The sequence below is a fragment of the Blennius ocellaris genome (genome assembly GCF_963422515.1).
Source record: "Blennius ocellaris genome assembly, chromosome: 6".
NCBI classification, from domain to species: Eukaryota; Metazoa; Chordata; class Actinopteri; order Blenniiformes; family Blenniidae; genus Blennius; species Blennius ocellaris.
Genome location: NC_137655.1, coordinates 7,291,656 through 7,313,745, shown reverse-complemented (window position 1 = coordinate 7,313,745; position 22,090 = coordinate 7,291,656). Strand labels below are relative to the sequence as shown.

The 22,090-nt window shown below is 40.9% G+C and overlaps 1 protein-coding gene across 1 annotated transcript in view; it reads left to right on the top strand.

Annotated features, from left to right (window-relative positions):
• The window catches only part of LOC308131844 (tomoregulin-2-like), a gene marked incomplete at its 5' end in the record, with an annotated part of 150,289 nt that overhangs the window by 65,647 nt on the left and 62,552 nt on the right, over positions 1-22,090 (top strand). The window contains 1 exon segment of the mRNA XM_080498712.1: positions 1,917-1,943. Coding sequence (XP_080354838.1) covers positions 1,917-1,943 — 27 coding nt within the window.

Genomic DNA, 22,090 nt, shown 5'->3' with positions numbered 1-22,090 from the left:
TGGCATCAAACCTTGAACCTTAAAAGGGAGAGATGACCTGTTCTACCGACTGAGCCAGAGCCACCTTACAAGGCTGTGACGTTACATGTTGCTGACCAATCAATGGCAGTATTTCTATTTTGACACTAAGACCTACTCTGAATCTCTCCATTCTTTCAGATTCTCTAAAAATTTGATTTCTAATCCAAAGCCAACTATCTTGTGTCAAAGTCAAAACACTTGTACGGTTATATTCATTTCCCAATTTTACAAACTTAGGCCCCGTTTAAACAATGTTTTCAAGTGAAAACGGAAAACATTTATTTGCATTTTGTGTCTGTTTATATGGAAATGGTTAAGATACTGAAAATGCAATTTTTCTAAAAATCCTGCCATTGCGCATGTTGTAAATACTTTTTAAAACAATAACAATAAAGACCTCCAGAGTGCCATGACTGTCGGTTCATATTCTCGTGGAACTTGGTAGTTTTATAGTCAATAGTAATAGTCAATATGAGTGTCCCTATACTTGCCATTGTTAATGATTATAGTGTATTTTTCTCTCCTCATACATGTGTGTGGCTTTATTAGAAAAGTAATTAACAGCATCAACCCGGCATCTAACATCACAACTTAATTTTCACATTTCTGCCATTCCCTTGTTAGCAGACATAATTTTCACAACATTGAGAAACATCTCTGAAATTGTGTTTTCACTTGAAAAGTTCTTGTGTAAACAGGACCTGAGTTCACATGAACCCTTGATGAGGGACCCATAGGAAAGTGCTCAAACTTGGATATTTTATTGAAGATGACTCGACACATATCATATCCAGGAAAAAAGAAATTCTGATCTTTGGTCTAATTTAAGTGTTTTCAGTCTCTCTATTTGTCTTGGAAGAATAGGAACTACATCATTCATAGAATCCAAGGCCACTGTACCAAATCCTGCATACAGTCACCATATCACCTACACACAACAATATTACAGTAACAGAGATGTTAAAGTTGTATGAAATATTTAGTGGCATTAAAAATACATCACTCAAACTAAAGAAAAAAAAGTGTTAGTGCTATATTTGAATTGATTCCAGCTCATTAATTTTTTAACTTTTTTTTTTCAACCTTTAGAATTCCTCTCCCCTGACACATCTGACCGTCTGTTGCGTTCACCTCAGAGAATCAACACAGAGCAAGACACACTCTCGCCCCATCAAAAATGTATTCCATTGATTCAAACCTTGTGTCATGATAGTATCAGTGTCAGCCTTCTGGTCGGACTCCATGTGTTTCGGGCCCGCGCGCACGTCTTCGTAAAAAGCCTTTTTCACATGGGTATTCACTTAGAGCCGAGCCATTATCTCCCACTCCGCTCCTCCGAGGGGACTGAATGCATCTGGTCTCTGTGCATTTTAACGGATCGCTTTATGCTGCGGCTCAAGTTACATCGAGCTCTGAAGTGCTAAGAGTATCGCTTTCACAGCTGCATTGTTGAGCGGCTCGGTGTGCACGGTGCGTTTGAGGATTCAGCGTCAAAAGCCACGGAGGGAGAGTCTCCCACACACACAAAACGCCTCCCGCGACTCCTCCCGTAGTGAAAGGTTCACGGGCGGAGGTGTTCCCCGCAAAGTTCTGCTGCGTGACGCTCAAAGCGGCCTCCTCACCTCCTTTGTCGTCCTCAACTCCTGCACTTTTTTTTTCTCCCTTCTGTATAAATCTGCTTTTTCGTTATCGCTTCCCGCACCATCTTCAGGGAGATCTCGTCTCGCTCGAACACACCCACGAGCACTCCCGTGCAAAGACACACACACACACACGCACGCACACACAGATATACAAATAGGCCTACTTGCACATGCAGACGTGCTCATGCAGTGAATGTCTGTGGCTCTGTTCGGGCTTCTGGTTTAATAACCGCATCTCTTCTTCTTTTGCAGATGCCGGCTCGGGATCAGGAGATGATGGTAAGATTACTCACCTGTGCCTCCTCCACCTTCTCGGTTCTGAGTCCACATGCACCATTTTGTAATTTATTTCTCAGCACCCACTGTCATCCAACGCTGACAGTCTGTTTTGTTGTAATAAAAAGACAGAATGCACTGTGAGCCCAGGCAGATTTACTTCACTTGGAGAGACGGAAGAGATTTCTGCTTGTAGAACTGGAATACACACAAGGAAGTCGGCAAGTTATTGATTTTTAGTCATTTGTTTAAAGCTGCTTCATAAATACTTTTATATTAATGACAGATCTTGGGGCCATTTTCTTGTTAATTTCTACTGGTGAGCAGGTGTTCAAGGCCTGATTGTGTCATTTAGCTCATTGTTTTGGCTTTGTGGTCTCAGTGCACTTTTGTGTTTTTAGCTGTTAATAAGATGAATATTTGAAGATTAACAGAGTTGATGAAGAGCGGGTGAAGCCAAACCCAATTTTTCAAATGGCAAAAGAGCTTGATTTTTCTGAAAAGATGGCGGATATGATTACTTTCATGGAAAAACCATTTCCTAATTTTGCAGCTTTTCATTCTTCATGTTTAAGCTTCTTTCTCTGTATTCTTTTAATGCAAATTGCATGCACAAACCAACCACTTATTGATGCTGGTTGAGCTTTCAACCAAAGTCTTACAAGCACATGTAAGCTCAAAGTCAAACAAGAGAATAACCACCTGCATATGAAGGGTCAGTTGCATTGAAGAGTTAAGAATATTGTTGCTGTGCTTCACGTTGTTGTATTTTAGGGCCTCTCAGCTCATTGTTTTCATTTGATCGTTAATAGTTTGGACTTTGTATTGTGTTTTTTTCAGCAGTTGTTGTGTAATAGCACCATGGCATCCGGTGTGAATCCTGTGTTTTTATTGACAATGTTCTCCCTGTGCTATCGTGAGTTTTCCAGTTTCTTCCCACAATCCAAAATCAAGCTTTTATGTTTGACTGTGTCTACAACACGAAGATGGATAAAGTAGAATAGACGATGGATGGATTTTCTCCCACAGTACATGACAAATAAGTATAACACCGATTTCTTGCATTGGATGATGTAAAATTGTTTCATTTTCCATTATTTTGTGTCCATTGTTTTGGTCTGATGGTCCGCAGTGCTGCTAAACTTGATTGGTACTCTGCATCTTCATGCATCAGTTTTTTACCAGGCAGCTTAAACAACTGCTTGGTAACTGTAAACTAGCATTCCGCCTTTAAAAATTATGTGCCAAAGCTGAATGCTCTCCAGCCGAACCGGTCAGCTCGCACCTCGCGCAAACTGTGTGGAAAGCTGGAGGGCATTTCATTGTCTGCATTTTTATTTTAAAACATTTGTAATTATTTTGTCAACCTCACTTGTCACAGCAAGAAAAAGAGTCTTTGCAAAGGGCTTAAAGTGTCTTTTATTATTCCACAAAACCTCGAGTTCAGTGTTCTTTCCTCAAAGTTGCTGTGGCCTCTGATAATTGCACTGTGGCGGGGGGAAAAAAAAAAAAATCATAATAAAATAAAAGGCTTTTCAATCTCAAGCGATTTCCAAGTCCCAGCGAGATAATTTACCATTTTGTCCTAAAATTTACAGCCTGGAAGGCAGGAAATTGCTTTAAAAAGAAAAAAAAATGGATGTGGTGCTCTGTGGAAGAAATTACAGCCGTTTTATGAAGACAGTTACAGCGTTTGTTGGCATGATTTCTGCTGAAACATTATTGATGCTGCCCCCTTCAGAATTCTAATGTGCATCCAATCGATATTACTTTTCGAGGGTTTTTTTTTTTTTTTTTTTTTGTACAGCTGGGAATCTCAAAATACATGTGTGCTCTGCCTCTGTAAGATTCCCTGAAAAGATTATCGATGCTTTGACCGAGACCGACAAAGACAGTGCTGGCTGCATTTATCTTGTTCCCTCCAACATTCTCATTTAGCATTGTGTGCCGTTTTTCCAGTCTCTCCCTCTCACAGGAATGAGACAATGAAAGAGACTTACAGGGGTGGTTTCCTTTCAATGTTGCTGCTACAGAGCGAGAGAGAGATCTGGGAGAGAACGACAAGCATGTGATTATATTTAGATGGAGAGGGAGCTCGTGGCGATGACTGACTTTTTGTGAATAACTTGCGTGAGTAACTAATCACGCGAAAACTTTCAAGCTGATTAATAGCGTGTCTCTCAGCGAAGGCTCTAATTTGTTTGCTAATTGGCTAACAAGTCCAAGCGCTAACGTCTGCGTGGATGCCGCAAACGAGCTCGCCTTCTCTGCACGCCTGCATATATTTACACTGATCCCTTTACATCCTCCAGTGTGTTTACCCATGCAGTGCCTTCATTAACTCCCATGCATGTTGTTTCTCGAGCTTCCAGTAGCATATATGAGCAAAGCAGAGATTGAAAAAGAGATTAGCCCTGCCGACCCCCAACCCCCCCACCGCTTCCAAAAAAAGAAAAAAAAAAAGAAAAGGCAGACAGACGAATGAAAGAGCGGAAATGAAACTGATGCTAGGTCAACCAAAGAGGGAGAGAGAGCGTGTGGGTGGTGGGGGTGAACAAAGAATTGGCCTGAGGAAAAGTCACAAAACAGATAACATGGATAGAGAAAACAGAAGGCGAGTGACACGAAGCGGGAGGGCGGACAGTGACGAGAAGCAGGAGGAACAAAATGAAACACAGTGTTCACAGTTTGCGGCGAAATGAGCGGAAGCGTAAGTTGCATCACAAAATGACGTGATGAGGATCCTGGTGTTTTCTCAAACAGAACAACTGCGGACACAAATAATTCAGTGTCTTCTCTTTATTAATGCTCTCGGTCTTCGGCCAACTTTCCGAGCAAATAAACATCCCCCAAGAAACTGCAAGACAAAGGTTCCTAAGGTACATTATATTTATTGGGTACCTTTTTGTAAATCTGCAACACAATATTACACAAGTACTTTATGAAATGCACATTTCATCAGGCTTCAAGCAGTCAATATGACATAACTCGCCTAGCCATAAATCTAATATAAGTTTGGCTGGCAGCAGTGACCAATTGTTAGCCTGTGTGAGCTTAGCTTAGCTCGGCCATCTCCATTAGCATTTGACCAAACTACAGTGCAAACGGAGAGAACGGTTCATCTGACTGAAAATTAGAAGTTCGCAATAGTGACACGTAGCCTTGGCGTAGAGGGAGGATAACAAAGGAGGTGACAACAATTTATAAACACTCCTGGCTTCAAACAGTGGCAACGAGGCACACGGACACGTTCTTCCGGTTTCAATCATTTCTGGTGATTTACTCTGTTTATAAACAAAACCACAAAACATTTTCCCCACAGTACAAACACTCTCTTTGCCTGACTTCAACTAAAAACCCAGCGACAGCAACACAATACACACCAGTAAATAAAAATGACTTTGTAAATAACCACAATTACTTTAAAAATGCTGCAGTTAAGAAGAACTGAACTGCCAGACTTTGTATTCAACATGTTTTTGAGCATCAAGCAGATTACACAATCCTAAACCGGTGTTTGGACACTATAGTTCAGCTACTGTTACCAGATCAAAAGTAAATTGGAGCTTAACATTAGCCCCGGGCTCTGTTACAGGGGTTAATCCGCATTTTTTAAAAGCCTTTTCAATTCTTATGCCGAAAATGCGGTCAGATCTGCTCCGCCTGATGGAACAAGTGCGCCAGGCAGTCAAACAGGGTCGCAATCGAGTAAAACAAGTCAGATCATGTAAATACAATGAAGGCACAGCACTGATTGTTTCCACATTTTCTAAATGCATTACTAACGGGTTAGATTGCTGACTTATTTTATTTCATTCTTTGAGTAAAACTGTGCCCTCAACTTGTGACACTACAGAAAGATTGGAAATTATTACAAAGTATATTTTTCACTCTCAGATGGTGGAGACAAGTTTAAAAAAAAAAAATACTCAATTAAAACTGTAAAGAAAAGTATAGAATCTGAAACTTGATTATTGAACTTGTTTAGTAATTATAAGCGCATATATTAAGTACTTGGTGTGGTTTCACGATGATGCTAGAAGTAAAATTTTCTAGACTGTTGATTTCGTGCCATTCAACCGTTTCCGCAAATAACCCACGTTAATTTGTTGTCATTAATCAAAGCTTAAAACTACCCAGCAGCTGACGAATCCTCAGCTCATCAATTTATTTTCCCTATTTTGAAATGTTTGCCCAAATTAGTGTGGAAAAACTGTGTAATTGGCAAAATCTAAAATTCAGGACATCAATCATGATTATTAAATGTTTTGAACAAAAATAGAAAAAAAATCCAAAGTTTCTTGAGCATGTGTTTTAAGTGCTAAATGGCCCAACTCCTGTTGCAGCAGAACGAGTGTCTGATGTGAAAACTGTATGTGGATCTTGTTTTACAACTTGCTGTGGTGAATGATATATAAAGGACAGTCAGATAGACACTCGATTTACTATAAGTTAGAGTTATTCAGCAGAAATGTGAAATCTGTGTGGTTTCCAATTTCAACCTATTCAAACTTGTATTGTTTTGTTTATGTCAAATGTGACTGGTTAAACTCAAGCTAACCAAATAGTTACCAATCTTGTAATAAATTAATCTTGTAAATTCCACTTGCCATCACTGGCTGTAATGAGTGTCCCCAGCTCTCTATTTGTAGTCTCTGCTTCATTTATGAATACCGATGAGATGAAAAGAGTCTTTCTAACAGGTTGAACTGAGGTCAAGACGAGCAAATACCAAACTCTGACTCAGAAAATCATAAAATCTTCAATTTTTCTCAAACATTTTATCGCAAAATTAAATAATTTGATATGGATTTGAAGTTGCTTATGTCCATCTTTATGCTGTTAGTGCAGTTCATTGTGGCTGGGTGTTTATGTGTGTATTTGAAGAGTTTAAAGATGTTAATGTTTCCCACTCATGGGGAAGGTGTAGTTTGAAGTTAATGGGTGGTGTCCCTTTCAATGTCAAAAAACTTCAATTATAAAAAAAACTGGTTTAAATCAAGGCAGACAAAAACTGGAACTTAAGGAAATACATATCTGTGTATATTATTTTGTTATTCTAAACTCAATTATGGGTTTTGGGAGAATTTGAAGGAGGGTGTATGCGCTGTCGACTGGAAATCAATTGGTTATACATTGTATACCTCAGACTACACCACTGGCTGTGACCCACAGTTCGAAAGTCACTGGCCTGGACTAATTAACAGAAAATAATTCTCAAATATCTTAAACTGATGATAAACTGCACACTGCAGTGACTCATTACAGTAAACCAACACATTACGTAAATCTTACGTATTGGCACTTTGTAGTAACTCCATCTTGCAGTTAGGAGCTCATAAAAAGCTGGAATATTCAAACTGATAATTACTTACATGCTTATAGGCAAAACAAGAAAGATAATGTTTACCATATCCTTCAAAACACCAAGGATTTCAGGTCATAATTTCTGTGTAACGACGCCCACACTAACTACTGATGGCCTGACAGAATTTCTTATGAAATTACTGTATTGTTATTCGAAAAAAAAAAAAAAGGGTTATATAACAGACTGAGGTGTGTAGCATAGAGCAGGCAAACTAGTGTGAGCGCTTTCACTCCATTATCCCCATGAAAGCTCATTATGAATGCTCACCTTTCAGGACCTCTGGGTGTTTTAAAGTGGAAGCCTGAGAAGTGTCCCGACTCTCCGACTGTCAGATAAATCTGACGAATCGATCATTCGGGGGGGACGGGGACAATTAGGAAAAAATAGCTTGGGGGCAAAGAGGGTATATCCGCAGTCGGGGAGTGCAAGGACAAGAAGACGAGAGGCACAAACACGCCCAATAAAGATAGAATCATAGCAGAGGTCAGGAAAGATGGCCAGATACAGTAGGAGAGAGGGGGAGGGGGGGCGGGGTCGGAGAAGCTGCTGGTGTTTTACTAGCGGGATAGAAGGTTAAAGCAAGTGGTTGTAAAAAGGCGGGTTGGACTTCTATTGAGGGAGGCAGCAGCGGAGAGCCATTTCGGGCAAAATCAAATATATTTTAATGGCCAATGATAAATCTACACACATAAATGTTGGGTCGGCCTGGAAGTTGCCAGTTTCATTGGCAGGTTGTGTGTGTGTGTGTGTGTGTGTGTGTGTGTGTGTGTGTGTGTGTGTGTGTGTGTGTGTGTGTGTGTGTGTGTGTGTGTGTGTGTGTGTGTGTGTGTGTGTGTGTGTGTGTGTGTGGCAGAGACCTGCGGCAATGCACAGATGGGTGCTGGGAAGTGTGTGTGTGTGTGTGTGTGTGTGTGTGTGTGTGTGTGTGTGTGTGTGTGTGTGTGTGTGTGTGTGTGTGTGTGTGTGTGTGTGTGTGTGTGTGTGTGTGTGTGTGTGTGTGTGTGTGTGTGTGTGTGTGTGTGTTTATCTGATAAGTGAGAACACAAGTAAACTGTGCCGGAGATGCCCTTTGGACATGAGTTCAGTCACATGGCCCCTTTAGTTAGAATCAGACGGTTGTCCAAATCAAATTGCACAGTGGAGAAATTGGATTCCACTCACATGACCACAGGAGGACTCAAAGAAACAAGCGAAGCCTTGAACCCACTAGGTTTCAACGAATCTCTGCAATCCGAGTGTATTTTTATCGAAAGGCGGTATTTAGCTGCGCTGGCAGCTCTGCGAAGCTGGAATGATAATTTGCTACACGGCCAAACTGTAATGGAGATAAAAGCACAGCGAGAAAATTAACTGTGATATTTCCAATATCACATGTAAAAAAAAAAAAAAAAAAAGAAGAAGGAAAAGGGAAGAAATGGAAGAAAAATGCAGTCTTTTTTGAGGGGCAGCGAGAATGTCTGACTATTCAAACTGGAAAACATCTTTTAGATAGATTGGGGGTTTTTTTGTTTTGGTTTTTTTTGTGCGTGAACCATGTACAGCCGGGAGAGTCTTTCTCTGTGCAATCGTTGTGGGGGGGGGGGCATTCCAAAATAGTTGTGGAAGGCTGAAAAGAGTGGCGGGACTCATACTCCCACTGGCGGGAGGTGTTTAATAGAAAACGTAAGAGAGGCTGTCAGAAGCCGCCAACGTTCTATGATAACAAGAAATATCACCAAAGCATTCAAGAGAATTCTGGAGTCGTTACCCACTCTGATGGAGATCATTAGTTAATTTTAAACTGCTTTCACACCTACTATTACAGAACAGTGTGCACATTCCAGCCTTAGCTAGGTTCATATTTAGTTTGTCTGATTTGCGTTCACACAAGTTTCTGCTGCTCTACTTCAAACACCAACTGAGAGTAGTGGCACCCAAAGTGTGTGTGTGTGTGTGTGTGTGTGCGTGTGTGTGTGTGTGTGTGTGTGTGTGTGTGTGTGTGTGTGTGTGTGTGTGTGTGTGTGTGTGTGTGTGTGTGTGTGTGTGTGTGTGTGTGTGTGTGTGTGTGTGTGTGTGAAACCCCCTTGGGAGTGCATCTAAATTAAGCGATGACCAATGTGATTGTACATTTCATAAAAACCCAACATGTCAATGCCAGATTATGTCCTGAAAGCACTGAATGGTGTAAACTTAAATGTTACATTGCATTTTAATCACTTCACAGTCAAGGTGATTTTCTTGAAACTTTATTTGATCGTTTAAATATGAAATGTGAAGCTTGTATCAAACACCCAGGCCCCGCTTTACACCACATATTTAAGCAAAACCAGAAAGTCTTTGTTGGGTTTTGGGTGTCCGTTTACTAGACAATAGTGCTCAAACGCCTGAAACTGCACCTTTTTGAAAATACTTTGTCTCCATGAGAACAAGGGAAAACTTTGAAAACGATGAAAATTGGATGTTGGGAGCTTTTCTAGCTCAAGGCAGATGGTGTGCATCCTGATGCTGTTGCTTGGATCCGAAACTCACAGCAATTTATCACAAATCTATCGTCATCATTATATCGTATCACAGAACACTAACTGAACTGCAACCAATTATGTTCACTGGATTTGTCGATTCATTCTACGCAAAGTCAAAATAAGACCATCTTAAATATGAAAGAAAAGTTTGATCGATATACTTAAAAAAAAGGGGGGATGGCTGTTAAATGATTTACAAAAATAAGTGATTGACAGCCCTAATTACTTCACGCCTGGTGGATACAGGGCACAAGTTAAATGCTCAAATATGCCCAAAAATAACAACCTAAACAAACAGTATCTCTTCTGAAACTATAGTAGCAACGACTGATGAAAATGTGGTCAGAAAAAAAGGTGCACCATTACACATTGAAACCATGTATTGAAGTGAATGATCCAGTCAAGCACCCCCCTCCCCCCCCAAAAAAAACCTAACAACATACATCTACTTTTTTCAACACAAATTGTAATCTTAGCTCAGAAACTCAGCATAATCCTCATTTTAAAAGTACTTAAAAGAAGACGGCCTGCCAGCAGACACTCGCTTTATACTCACTCTGTTATATGTTGAGACTGAGCAGTAATGACGGTGACCTCCTGCTGTGAACATAATGTGGATCATCGCTGCAGCAGATGCCAGCTGTCAGTGTGCAAACAACAGCTATAATATATCAGCACATGAAGATTTTAATGACACGGTAATGTAAAGTGAAGAGCTCAAACTCAGCAGGGACTTTACGTGCTGTTTCGGAGTGATGTTGAGGTGAATTTCTTGCCTTCATGGCTATTTGGTTGCCTGTAGGTCAATACATTACCACTGACAACCACTCCTAGTTACTAGAACTGTGATTACTTTAGAAAGTTGAAGTAAATCCCCTCAAAAAAAAAAAAAGAATCCGAAGCAGATCGACAGAGCAGCCGTGAGTCATCTCATCTCAAAGTTGTTGAGACATTTTACTCAAAAAACCGAGCCAGAACTCTTGTATCGAGGCTTGAAAACATACTCATATCCTCCCTCGGATGACTGTGGCTGCATGTAGAAAACGTGCTTTTTTTTTTTGTCCATTCATTAAGAGATTTGAATCTGCGCAGAAACCGACAGACTGACCATCTATCACCATCTGCAGAGCCATACGCCGTGGCTAAAAACCAGTACATGGACTTCATCATCGCATATGCAACTTTATAGCGAGAACCCAGCTTGTAAAAACATCCGCTTGCCAACTACTAACTTTAATTATTCGCTGTCTTACGTACTGGTTTTCCGTGTTTTTCTTTGGAGTTTTTTCCCCAATTCATTATTAAATGTATTCTTTACTCTTGGTAGATCCATATTATTTAAAGAGTTGAACAGGACTTCCGTGCCTTCAGACTGACACACCGTCATGCTCTGTGGCCTGGCGGCATTGAAGTGACCTAATCAACCACACTCTTATCTAAATTAAGTGCTTTGTCAAGGTCACAGTGCACGTAACTTCTTTTTCTGTTTGAATAGTTAAAACATTTCTTTACTCCATTATGAGCCCCGAGCGGTTCGGAGGGAGCATCAGGACCGTCTGCAGTCTAATTACTAGTATTTATGGGGCTTTTCTCTTCCCAGTGTCTCGCTTACTCTTTTTCAGCCACCTGATTTCCTTTGTGTGCGTCGCTCTAATTATTTCTTCAGCTTTGTTTAGCCCAAGATTATCCAAGCCCTCGTCTTTCAGGACATGGAGGAAAATTAAAGTCACCATTTCCACTTTTATTGATGATCCGCTCACAGATAACGATATGACGTTTGTAGTCCTGTGTCCACGTACACAGATCCATGTCTTTCACTCTTTAACATTTTTTTTCCCCCAAGTGTTGATTAATGAAAAGATAAACACTGCACTTGGCCTAATTGGTATACAATGCCCTGATTGGGGTAATTAATCTAATGATCAGACCCACGACGCTATGGATCTGCAAGCACTTCATTAATTTGAATTAAAGCTGAAGCTCCACCACTGCACGATTATGAATTCAATATAAATTGATCCAACTTAGTTGTTATGCAGGAGTGCACAAAATTAGGTCGCTCCAAACATTGTGTGAGTCACATTCTCAATCAAAAGTCATGCAAGGACTCGATCTGGTGGGAGTAATGTTACTTAACCTTAAAAGTAATGAAGAATAATCTGCCGCCGCGTTGACCTGTGAACAGTGCGGACGGGAACGGGGAATCCGAGGAGGGAAGTGGCGGGCCAGTCGTTGCCCCGGCGATTGCTCAGTCCACTCCTGCCTCGGCAGCCGCCACGGTGACAAGCTGCTGCCCCGGTCACACTGCTATTGCTATGGTAACCAAGTTAGAGGTTTAGGGAAGTGAGTAATCTAATCTTCCCACTTTGTGGCGTAGCGATAAGGCTCGCCACCGCCAGCCCACCCGCATGTGAGTGTGTGGGTGTGTGTGTGTGTGTCTTATTCAGTTATTCTATGCTCCACACACACAGAGGCAAACACACACACACCCACTCACACACACACACACACACACACAGCCTATCTAGCCAATATGTTCCACCCTAATAGGCAGGTGAAAGCCGAAGGGCAGATAGTCTCCCAGCCCTGTTGAAAAGTCTGAACCGTTCTGAGGCTGACATTCTGCACCAATATCCTCAACATTAAAGTCTGTCAAGTAAATTTGGAGGTTTCTCTCTAAATACGTTCTGCACGTGGGAAGCGATTTGCTGAAATGATGGGAATAAAATGTGATTGGTGTGGAATTCATTTTACATTTGTTTTGCGGAAAGATGTGAAACAAAAAGATTATGATCCACGTGTCACGGTCCGACTAGCTTTTTACGAATCTTCTCAATATTATCATGGATGTTATTGTGACCTGTGATGTCTACTGTAGCAGTCGTTTTCACAGAGAGTTTGAGGGTGCTGGGATTTCTCGTGGTAGAATTAGATTCAGGGCCCACTGATGTGAAAACAGAAAACTTCTGTTGGGTTTTTAGTCATTAGGTGAAAACGCTTAGACTCTCATCTCCGTATAGACGAGAAAAACGCAACTTTTCTAAAATGCTGCAGCTGCACATGTGCACCAGGTCAGTTGAGTCACTGTAATAACAATCCGACTTGGTCGTCATTTTTCATAGCCTGCAAGCAGGGAGCAGTAGGCTCCCAGTGAAAATCTATTAAAAACATACTTTACTGAATCAATGCAAGTGTGAGCTGCACCTTCCTCTGCATTAATTACTTTGCACCGGGTAGATTTTCTCCCAAAGCTTTGCCCTCAATGCTGAATGAGGTTCGGATTGAATCTGCCTTCTCGACTCTCACCCTCCCATCCTGCCAACATCTGCCACCACTGTCTGCAATGTGTCCTCCAATTACTGTAAGTCACTGTGTGTGCACATATTATAATTATGGTTGCCAACTCAGCTTGCTAATCACATTTTTGTGCAACATCAGAAAAGCTACTTTTTCACTTTCAGTGGCTTGTTAAATCTACTTTCAGTCTGCATTGCTGCTTCACACAGACAGTACATGTCTTAAAGCTTTAATGGATATCAAGTCAAACATACTTTTTTTAACATTTTAAAACGGCCTGGTGATTTTACAGTAATAACTGAGCATCCATTGATTCTCCCCCCCCACCCCCCGGTGGACCCGGCACACACACAGCTCAGCAGAAGCCCAACACTGATCCATCCATTTAAACCTGCTCTGTTTGAGAAATGAGACATGGAGCTCCCTGGGAGCAGGATGGAGGCGCGGTCGAGTGGAGCTGTGTCCGTCCCACTTGTACCAAATCAGAAAGTAAGTGATTGATGAGTGGATGTTATCCCACTTTACTGCAAGATACAGGAGCTTGTGTCCCAGCGCATTAATATTAACTAACTCTAAGTGACAGCGTCAGTTTTATTTTTATTTTTTTACCTCCAGAAGTCCATGTTAAAACAGTATTGATGTACCCGAGTGTACATGAGGATAAGTCTTGGTCACTGTTGCTATGCTTGCATGGCCCAGAAGTTTTTCTTGTTGAATACAAATGCAAAGTAAGAAACTAAATAACTTCAAGTCGTGTTAGCTGTCGCACGCGACTAAAGTTACCAGCTTTTGGTTTCGCTTCTGTCGTATACTTCATGCTAGTTGTTGTACTTTATCTTCTTGGACCCAATTTTAACTGGATGCAATCACATGTGTGGATTCAGTTCTACCACCAGCTTTGTTGCTTTTAGTCAGTTTTCTTTGGTTTTTGTGCTTCTGGTTCTGGCCTGTTTTCACCAGGTATGATGTAATGTTGAAATAATGAATTGAAATTCGATCTGTTGTCAAGACAATCAAGGGCGAGATGGCGCCATCTGATAAAACCAAAATGTGTTGTCATGCAGAGCATGAATACACAGAGCATGGAAACAGAGGACTAATTTACCAACAGCCTGCAATAAACCTCCTGGATTGCCTGCAAAAAGATTGTGCCTTCAGTTTGTGTGCATTTCACATGTGATTCACTCAGAATAATGTCACGAACGACATCATTTGAAAAAGGAGAATTCAAATGAGGACTTTGCGTGATTTAAGTCCTGTTGGCATGAGGACAATGAGGTGGACACGATGTAGTTTCGGTCTTCATTTGCTTGCGTTCACCATTGAGTGATTGAATAGAGCGCTGAGACTGGAGTGTGACATGGATGAGGACAAAGTAATTAAATCTATAAAGTGAAACAGAAAATAGCCTATTATATAGTCTGTAAATAAACTACAATTACGACAACATCTGTGCTAAAGACTGAACTGATTTTCTCTACCTTTTCAAACAAACAAATAGCAATAATTGTTTTCAGAGGTAATATATCATTGTACTTTAATCAGCATTATCTCCCGGTATTGTTTGTTGTTCTTGTGTCTGACTGTCTGACATGATCCTCAGTGGATCCTATTATTAGATCCGATTGTACATGTGTGTATGTCATTTTGTGTCTTAGTGCGCGATTTTAGTAGATCAGACCCTTCATGTTGTGTGGACCGATATGACAGTGTTGATACTTCCAATGCCACATATGTCTCTTTGAGGGTCGATTTTCATGTTAAAAGATGAATTTTAAAATCGTTTGTATTCAAATACAAAACTCTTGTGATTTAATCCGGCTTCATAAAATAGATGTATCGAATTAGAACCTTTTATCTCACCTGTTAATGGGACACCACCGTCTTCCAAATGTTGTAGAAATGCGTACTATGCCTGTACGAACTTTAGCCCGCCGACAATAGCTGATCGCAAACACAGCCGTCTTTGATGATTTTCAGCATGTGAAAACAGCGACGATAAAAGCACATCTGTAAATTCAGCAACTAGGAAAGCTATGACAAACATATTTCCACTAAAGTTAATTGTGCCACAAAGCGTACAATCAGGTGTCTCATTTTGTAAAAACAACAACAGATCTTTGTCTACTTTGCGTTCTAATTTGATGTATTGGTTGCTGTGGAGTCACTTTAGGTGGCTATGGCTCGGTTGGTGCAGCAGTCGTCTCTCAATCGGAACATTGCAAGTTTGATTTCCCATCTCCTCTCTGTTGTATACTTGCCCCCTTGGACATATAAACACAAACAGCACCAAGTCTGAAAGAGCACAGCACATGAAAAGGAAGATGCCTGTTGTATTGTGCGTCAAGAAAAAATCTCCATGTTAGAGCAGATCTGTCTCGAGGTCTCACAGTTCATGCATTCAGGCAGAGCACATATGAAAGGCTTGGCTGATAAGCTCTTCTTTTGGCACGGGGATAACGACGTAATCTAGGCCGAGAGGGATAGGATCTGCAAATGAGACGGAAGCATGGTCGTCAGATCGCTTCATACATACCAGTTCTCTCTCTCTCTCTCCCTCTCTCTCTCTTTCCCTCTTTCGTTTTAAATCTCCAACCTCTGCTGGTTTGCTTTTCTGTCGTCTCTCCATGGGAACGGATCCAATCATACCACATTGAAATCATTATTAAAATTTCCTTTCCCCGGCACGTGCGCATGCAAGCGCTTGCATGTTTGTGTGAGTGCGTCAGGAGCTTCTAAATGAGATGAGTTGATGTCGGGTGGCGGCGACGTTCTAGTGGGAACGTAAACGGCGAGCGGCAGTCGCCGCGTGTCAGAGCTATCAGCCGAGGTGGCGGAAAAGTGGGACAGAGGCTGATGAGAATAGCAGGGTCACCTTTGGGCCAGCCCTCACTCTCACTGGCATCAGGGATTTTATTGTCTTTTTTTTTTTTTTTTTTTTTGTCATCCTGAAAATAATGGAACCGGGCTCAGACGGGGAGAGAGCGACACAGGATGGGAGACAGATTGGCAAATGGAGGGCCCATGGAGAGGGTAGTGATGGGCTCATATTGGGATAGAGAGCTGGGAGGAGCAGAGTTTTTCTGTCTGTAATGGCTGGATTTCAGTCGGATTAAGTGAGAGAGCAGGGGAAGCAGGTGGGCACTCCGGAAGAGTCCTTGAGTAGTTTGTGACAGAACAGACTTCACATGTACACCGTGTTTTCACAGCTTATTAGACATATCAAAGCATTTTATACACATTTATCATCATCACTATAGTAATATTTGCAATACACACATCACTACAAGCTAATATTTTTCCAATTCCATCTGCATTCATACTCTGCATGTCAGCAAGTCCGGCCAATCAGGTGGAGCTTTTAACGCATCAGATTGTGGCGACGACGGATCGAATTTCACTTCATTATGTCAACATTACATCATATCTGGTGGCAACAGGGCCGAATGGTAAATGGATTTCTCTTATACGGTGTTTTTCCACTGCTTCAGCAGTCTCCAAAGCGCTTTGCATTGTTAATCAGTTTCACTCATTCACACGCACTCACACAGCAATGGTGACGGCTGCATTGCATTGCAAGTGCTCAATCCATCCATTGGGAGCAATTTGGGGTTCAGTGTCTTTCTCAGAGATGCTGAACAACATATGGACAGGGGGGAGATGCAGGATCGAATTTGCAACCTTGCATTTTATAGACGGCCCAGTCTGAGTAACAGAGCCACACAACAGGCATCATCAGCACAGAAATCAAGAAAAAAAATGACTGAAATGGCAAAATCAGCAAACAAATCCCAAAACACAGAGATGTTATAGACTTAAATGTTTGTCGTATAATGATGACAATTCTCAACAATATGGACTTTTGCGGGTTAAATGAGTACCCTGCAGCCCTACATTCAAACACAGACACAGCAGTGAATAATCAAAGTCTTTGTCTTATTATTTCTAAGTATTTATTGTATGTCTTTATTTCAATTTAAACCATTTTGTAACAATGGTTTGAAAAAGTACTATGCAAATGAAGTTATATGTTGGCTTGCAACCGACTTCATTGTATTTATAGTACAATATCTAACACCACTTATTCCTTTTTGTTCGGACTCCATCTCATGAATTATAGAAATGAAACATGTTGGGACAGGACAAAAACCTCCCACGCCCCTCTGGTTCATTTTCAAATGGCCGTGTTGTCAACAGTTGTGAACAGTCACATGGATGAAACAAAAAGTGCTAAAATAGTGGCTCATAATGCTCTGAACACACAGCGGACAATAAAACAAATGACAGATTGTATCTCGGTCTTCTGCACAAGCCTGGCACAGTACGCACGAGCTCAGTGATGTTCCCTTATATTGTGCCATTACCATCTGCTGTGTACACAGTCTTCCAGTGCAAGTGTCGTGGCTGCACTCAGGGAAACAGATAGGATGTCCCGGATAAATGAAGGCTCATAATCCGCCACGCAGCAGCAGCAGCAGCGGCGACGATATCAACCCGCCCTTTTGGCCCTACCCCTGGGATTTCAGGTCATGGCTTCTTATGTAAGCCAAGAAAGAAAAAAAAGAAAAAGAAAAGCTTTTCTCTGTTTTGTATTGTCTGGATGTTAAAATGCAGCTTTTTTTTCCCTCCTAAAAATCACAGGTCACAGTCACCATTATGATAAGCTTGTGCATTTTGTTCTCCCTCTCTAGGTGGCAGCTCAATTCATTCTCTTTTTAGAAACCTTTTTTTTTTTTTTTTTACACAAGTTACAGTTTTGTGAAGTCCCAGATTTCTGTAATCACACCAGCTGTCATTTGCTTTGTCACCAGCGAGCTCGCGCAGCTCATTACGGGGCTGCGTGTGCCTGGATGATGCAAGCAAAGCAATTCTGAGGTACAAGCCCACCAAAGAGGCGCACTGGCCTCAATTCCAGGTATGAAAGCAGGAACGGAAGAAAGAAAGAGAAAAAGTCTGCAGTGCATGTTTCTCTGGCGGGTCGTTCTCACAGTGAGATTTCTCATTTGCGTGAACATAATTGCAGACGTTATGATTCTGCTGATGGCCAGCTAAGCATTAAACCAAAACCAGAATGCTCTGTATGGGACTTGTAATCACAGCTCAGGTTTAATTTCTGCTACACACACATTGTTCGGTTGTCTTTTCTCATATTTTTTGTTTAAGTGGCTTTCATAATGTCTCTATTGATTCTTTATTGGCATTTTCTTGACCGTTACGTGTTTTTAAGTGAAAATGGAAAAAAAAAGTTGTTTTTCGGTGTCCATTTCTGAAACGCTGAAAATATGACTTTTTGACAACAGCTCCCATGATTGAACTTCAAAAATGCTCAGATGCGCAACTTCTGAAACGCTGCTACTGCGCCTGCACACCACCGCCGGAGTCAGTAGTTGTTCTGCACATGCATGCTTAGATGTACAGCAACGTTTGCCTCCAGAGTGTCACGACTCACATGGCAACATTTATGTCAAGTTGTACACGGTCCCTTTTTAAAGCAGTGCACAACATGACGGGAATTCTTCACCTGAAAACTGAATTTCCAATATCGATCATGATGTGCTGGGATTGTGGGTCATAAAGCTAAAGATATGTTGATAACAGTGAATGGAAGAGCTGTTACACAAGCTGCAAAAAAAATAGCTGCTACTGGGCTTGAAAACATTTAAAGTGGGTTATGGCACAGTGTGCGTTTGCACAAGTAGAAATATTGTGCGGTTAAGTTGACAGGTGCTGCTCTACATCAATGTATTGTCGTCCTTCAGAGTGTGTGTTGACCGTCAAAGCTCTCACAATCCATTACGCTCTCGTTCTTTTCCATCAAAATTGTAGAGGTTTGCTTTCATGTACCTTATTTTCCTTTGCCTGGCATCTGTCACACTCCGCTCCTTCATCAGTCATCATTAACCAAAAGCAGCCTTTTTTTCCCCCTGATTCTTCACATCGACGTTGCAAATGAGCTCCACCGCTCGCTCTCCTGAGGCCGCAGACGGCGCCGTGCTCCGCGTGTAAACATCTGAGGGCTGTTTATTTGTGGGCTTCGGCGCTCATCTCAGGAGGAGTGGGTGAACCCCTTGTGGCTCCAGAAGAAGAGGCTTGGGAGGAGGAGGAAGGTGGGGTGGGGAAGGAAGCTCTACATGGTGCTAAAGGGTTTGTGTTTTGAGAGCGCTAACTTAGAAAGTCGTGCTTTTGGGAGTGCCCAGCGTGGCTGCCGGTTTGTTTACATCAGAGAGGCAGATCATTTGGAGGGCTGTAATGGCAGATTGGCAGAGGGACAGTGGACTTGTTTATTTGCTCGCTGAAATTGCATCCGCTGAGGCAGAGCTCGGATTAAAAAGTGCCGCAATGATGAAGGGAAGATTTCACTGGCGAAAGCTTCTCAGTGTGACGGGACACTGTGAGAAAGAAAAGAAATAGCTTTAAAGTCACACTCACTGGAACAAGTTTTTTTTTTTTTTTTTTTTTAAGAAATTAATGCTGCTTTAGACGGTCTTCTTTTGTTTTCTTTTCGGCGAACAATGGAGATGTATTCATCGTTGCTAATTTAAACGTACAATGTGGATTTTTTTTTTTTTTAATGCCGGGAAAATCTTCCAAAAACCAAAGTCCAGCTCACACAGATGTAGCTCATATGATCAAATATTCAAATGACAGAAATTCAAGGACAAGCTGTATGACCTCTTTAAAGTAATGGTCTTTACTTGGTCTTGTGTTAGGTGGTCTTGACTACAACACCATTCACATATCTTACAACATCATGAAGCTCATGAATACGAGCTCCACTTCAGGTATTCTTGAGGTACCTGACTGTTCCACAATATGGTGTAAATGGAACTGAAGCTGGTTATTACACTGACGATGATCAGTATACAAGCCACAACAACAAACTTGAAGCTCCAGTGACTCACAACCGAGTATCTTGACTTAAACCTCATATTGTGCATCAAAAGTGCAGTTTTTAAGAACATTTTTGAAAATACCTTTTCAAAGCCTGTATTCAATCGTAATTTGCAGGTGAAAACACCAGCCAGCTTCACGGCCATCTATTAGAATTTCTCTTGGATGAGCAACTCGGTGTTTGTCATACTTGTTCTTGCTCATTCTTTAACCCCCCCCGTGAATGAGCAAAAACTACATTCAAAGGTGAAAAATTGGCTTTTTTTTAATTTAACTTAAAGAAAGTTAAACCTAAATGAAAATTTTATGCTGACTGTGAAAATGATCCATGTTTACAGAAAAAAGACTCAAAAGGGATAGCAATATACACTTTTCCCTAATGTTTTTGGAAAAGTTAGGCCTTTTTATTATTATTTGTATTATTATAGCATTTATTCCAAACCTTTGTTTAAAAAGTTATTAATTTAGTCAAAGTATATGTTCCACATGTTTTTGGATTTGAATGAACCTTTCAATTACACCTACAAAACTGGAATCGACACTATATATCTAAATACAGGAGCCTGTTTTCCTCCTCAGTGATTTATATAACTGTACAATTCCATACTGGTTACATTAACGGGCTGGTTAATGGGCCTTTTTATGTGATGCACTTGTTTTTAATTCCCTCTTTCTGTTGACACTGTACTCAATGCCATAACGTCATAATGCAGACCTTCTCTCTTTGTCCCATCGGGAACCAATGAACAAGATTATTATCACATTTTCAACTCCGCAAAATGTGATTTCCCACATAGTCTGTGTATATGAAAAACAACATTGATGATATAATCAATTAATCAATTCCTTTTAGCGTCTGAGCCTATTTTTATTACTTGAACAGATCCGGCTCAGTTTTGTTTATTTATTTATTTATTTATTTATTTCATTTCAGTGCACTTTACTGTGGTACAGAGAACGAATGGAGGTTCTCAGTGTGTCGGATTGTTTACTTTCTATGATCCAATAATTATCTTCCCTTCAACACTCCAGTTTACAAAGAGCTTGACAACCTGTAACTAAAATCACGAACATCGAAAATAATAAAGTTGCAGAAAATATTTGATAAATGCAATTATTGAAAAGGATATTCAACATTTCAGTCTCGCCTCAAGGTAAAGCCAGTCTGAAGAACTTCAACTTTTGGTTGTGTTGAATGTAGCACAACCATTTCTGCTTGTCTGCTTTATTGCTTTTTTTCCCCACTCAATAATATCTAAAGGTAAAGTAGAAATGATCGCTCCTGAACTTTGTCACTGCCACATTGCGGCTGAGATGAGTTCTTTGTAAGTTCCTCTAAAGGTTTATGAAGGTCTGGTGGACAGAGAGCTTCCTCTGACTTGTTTTTTATTTCGCTGGATTGTTTCGCGTGACAAACTGGTTCGAGACTGACAAGAAAGTTGACAAAGTTTTTGCAGATTATCTGACCTCCTAAGTAGAAGCTAATGTCTGGTCGATCAACGATCGGTGGAATAACAAGTCATAAGCCTTTCAGTATACACATCTTTTTACCACATCGACATTTTTCCATGTATATCCTTGCGAAGTATCACATACTATATCTTGTTTGTCGTTGCGGTTTCAGCTTAAAGCAAAGTAACACAGCCTTCGTTCTGGGTTTTGCTCTCACAACTTATCCAGCAATATTCCAATTATTGCCTGGACTACAGTTTCCTTTACCAAGAAGCGCCAACTCTTATCTACTCAAGAATTAGCCTGGAGGTCGCAACAACTACAGATATCAAATATTAACTACATCAACTAGTGATTGATTAGAAGAAAGGAGAAAAAAAACACCGTTTGGAGGTATCGTAGGGACGATTCAAATAGCTGAAGGGGTCCAGCATTTGCCGAATAAATTATAGTAGATACATGGAACATCCATACTTTGTCATTGCAGTGACATTATGCCATTTAAAGCAAGAGCAATTAGAGATTTCTTTTGTCCGCCAAAGGTTGACGTGGAATCATAATTTTAATGGAATTTTCCATGGCCTATTGTCTCTCTGTGTTGAAACTTAAAACACAATCTATACAGTAGTTTGGACGTAATC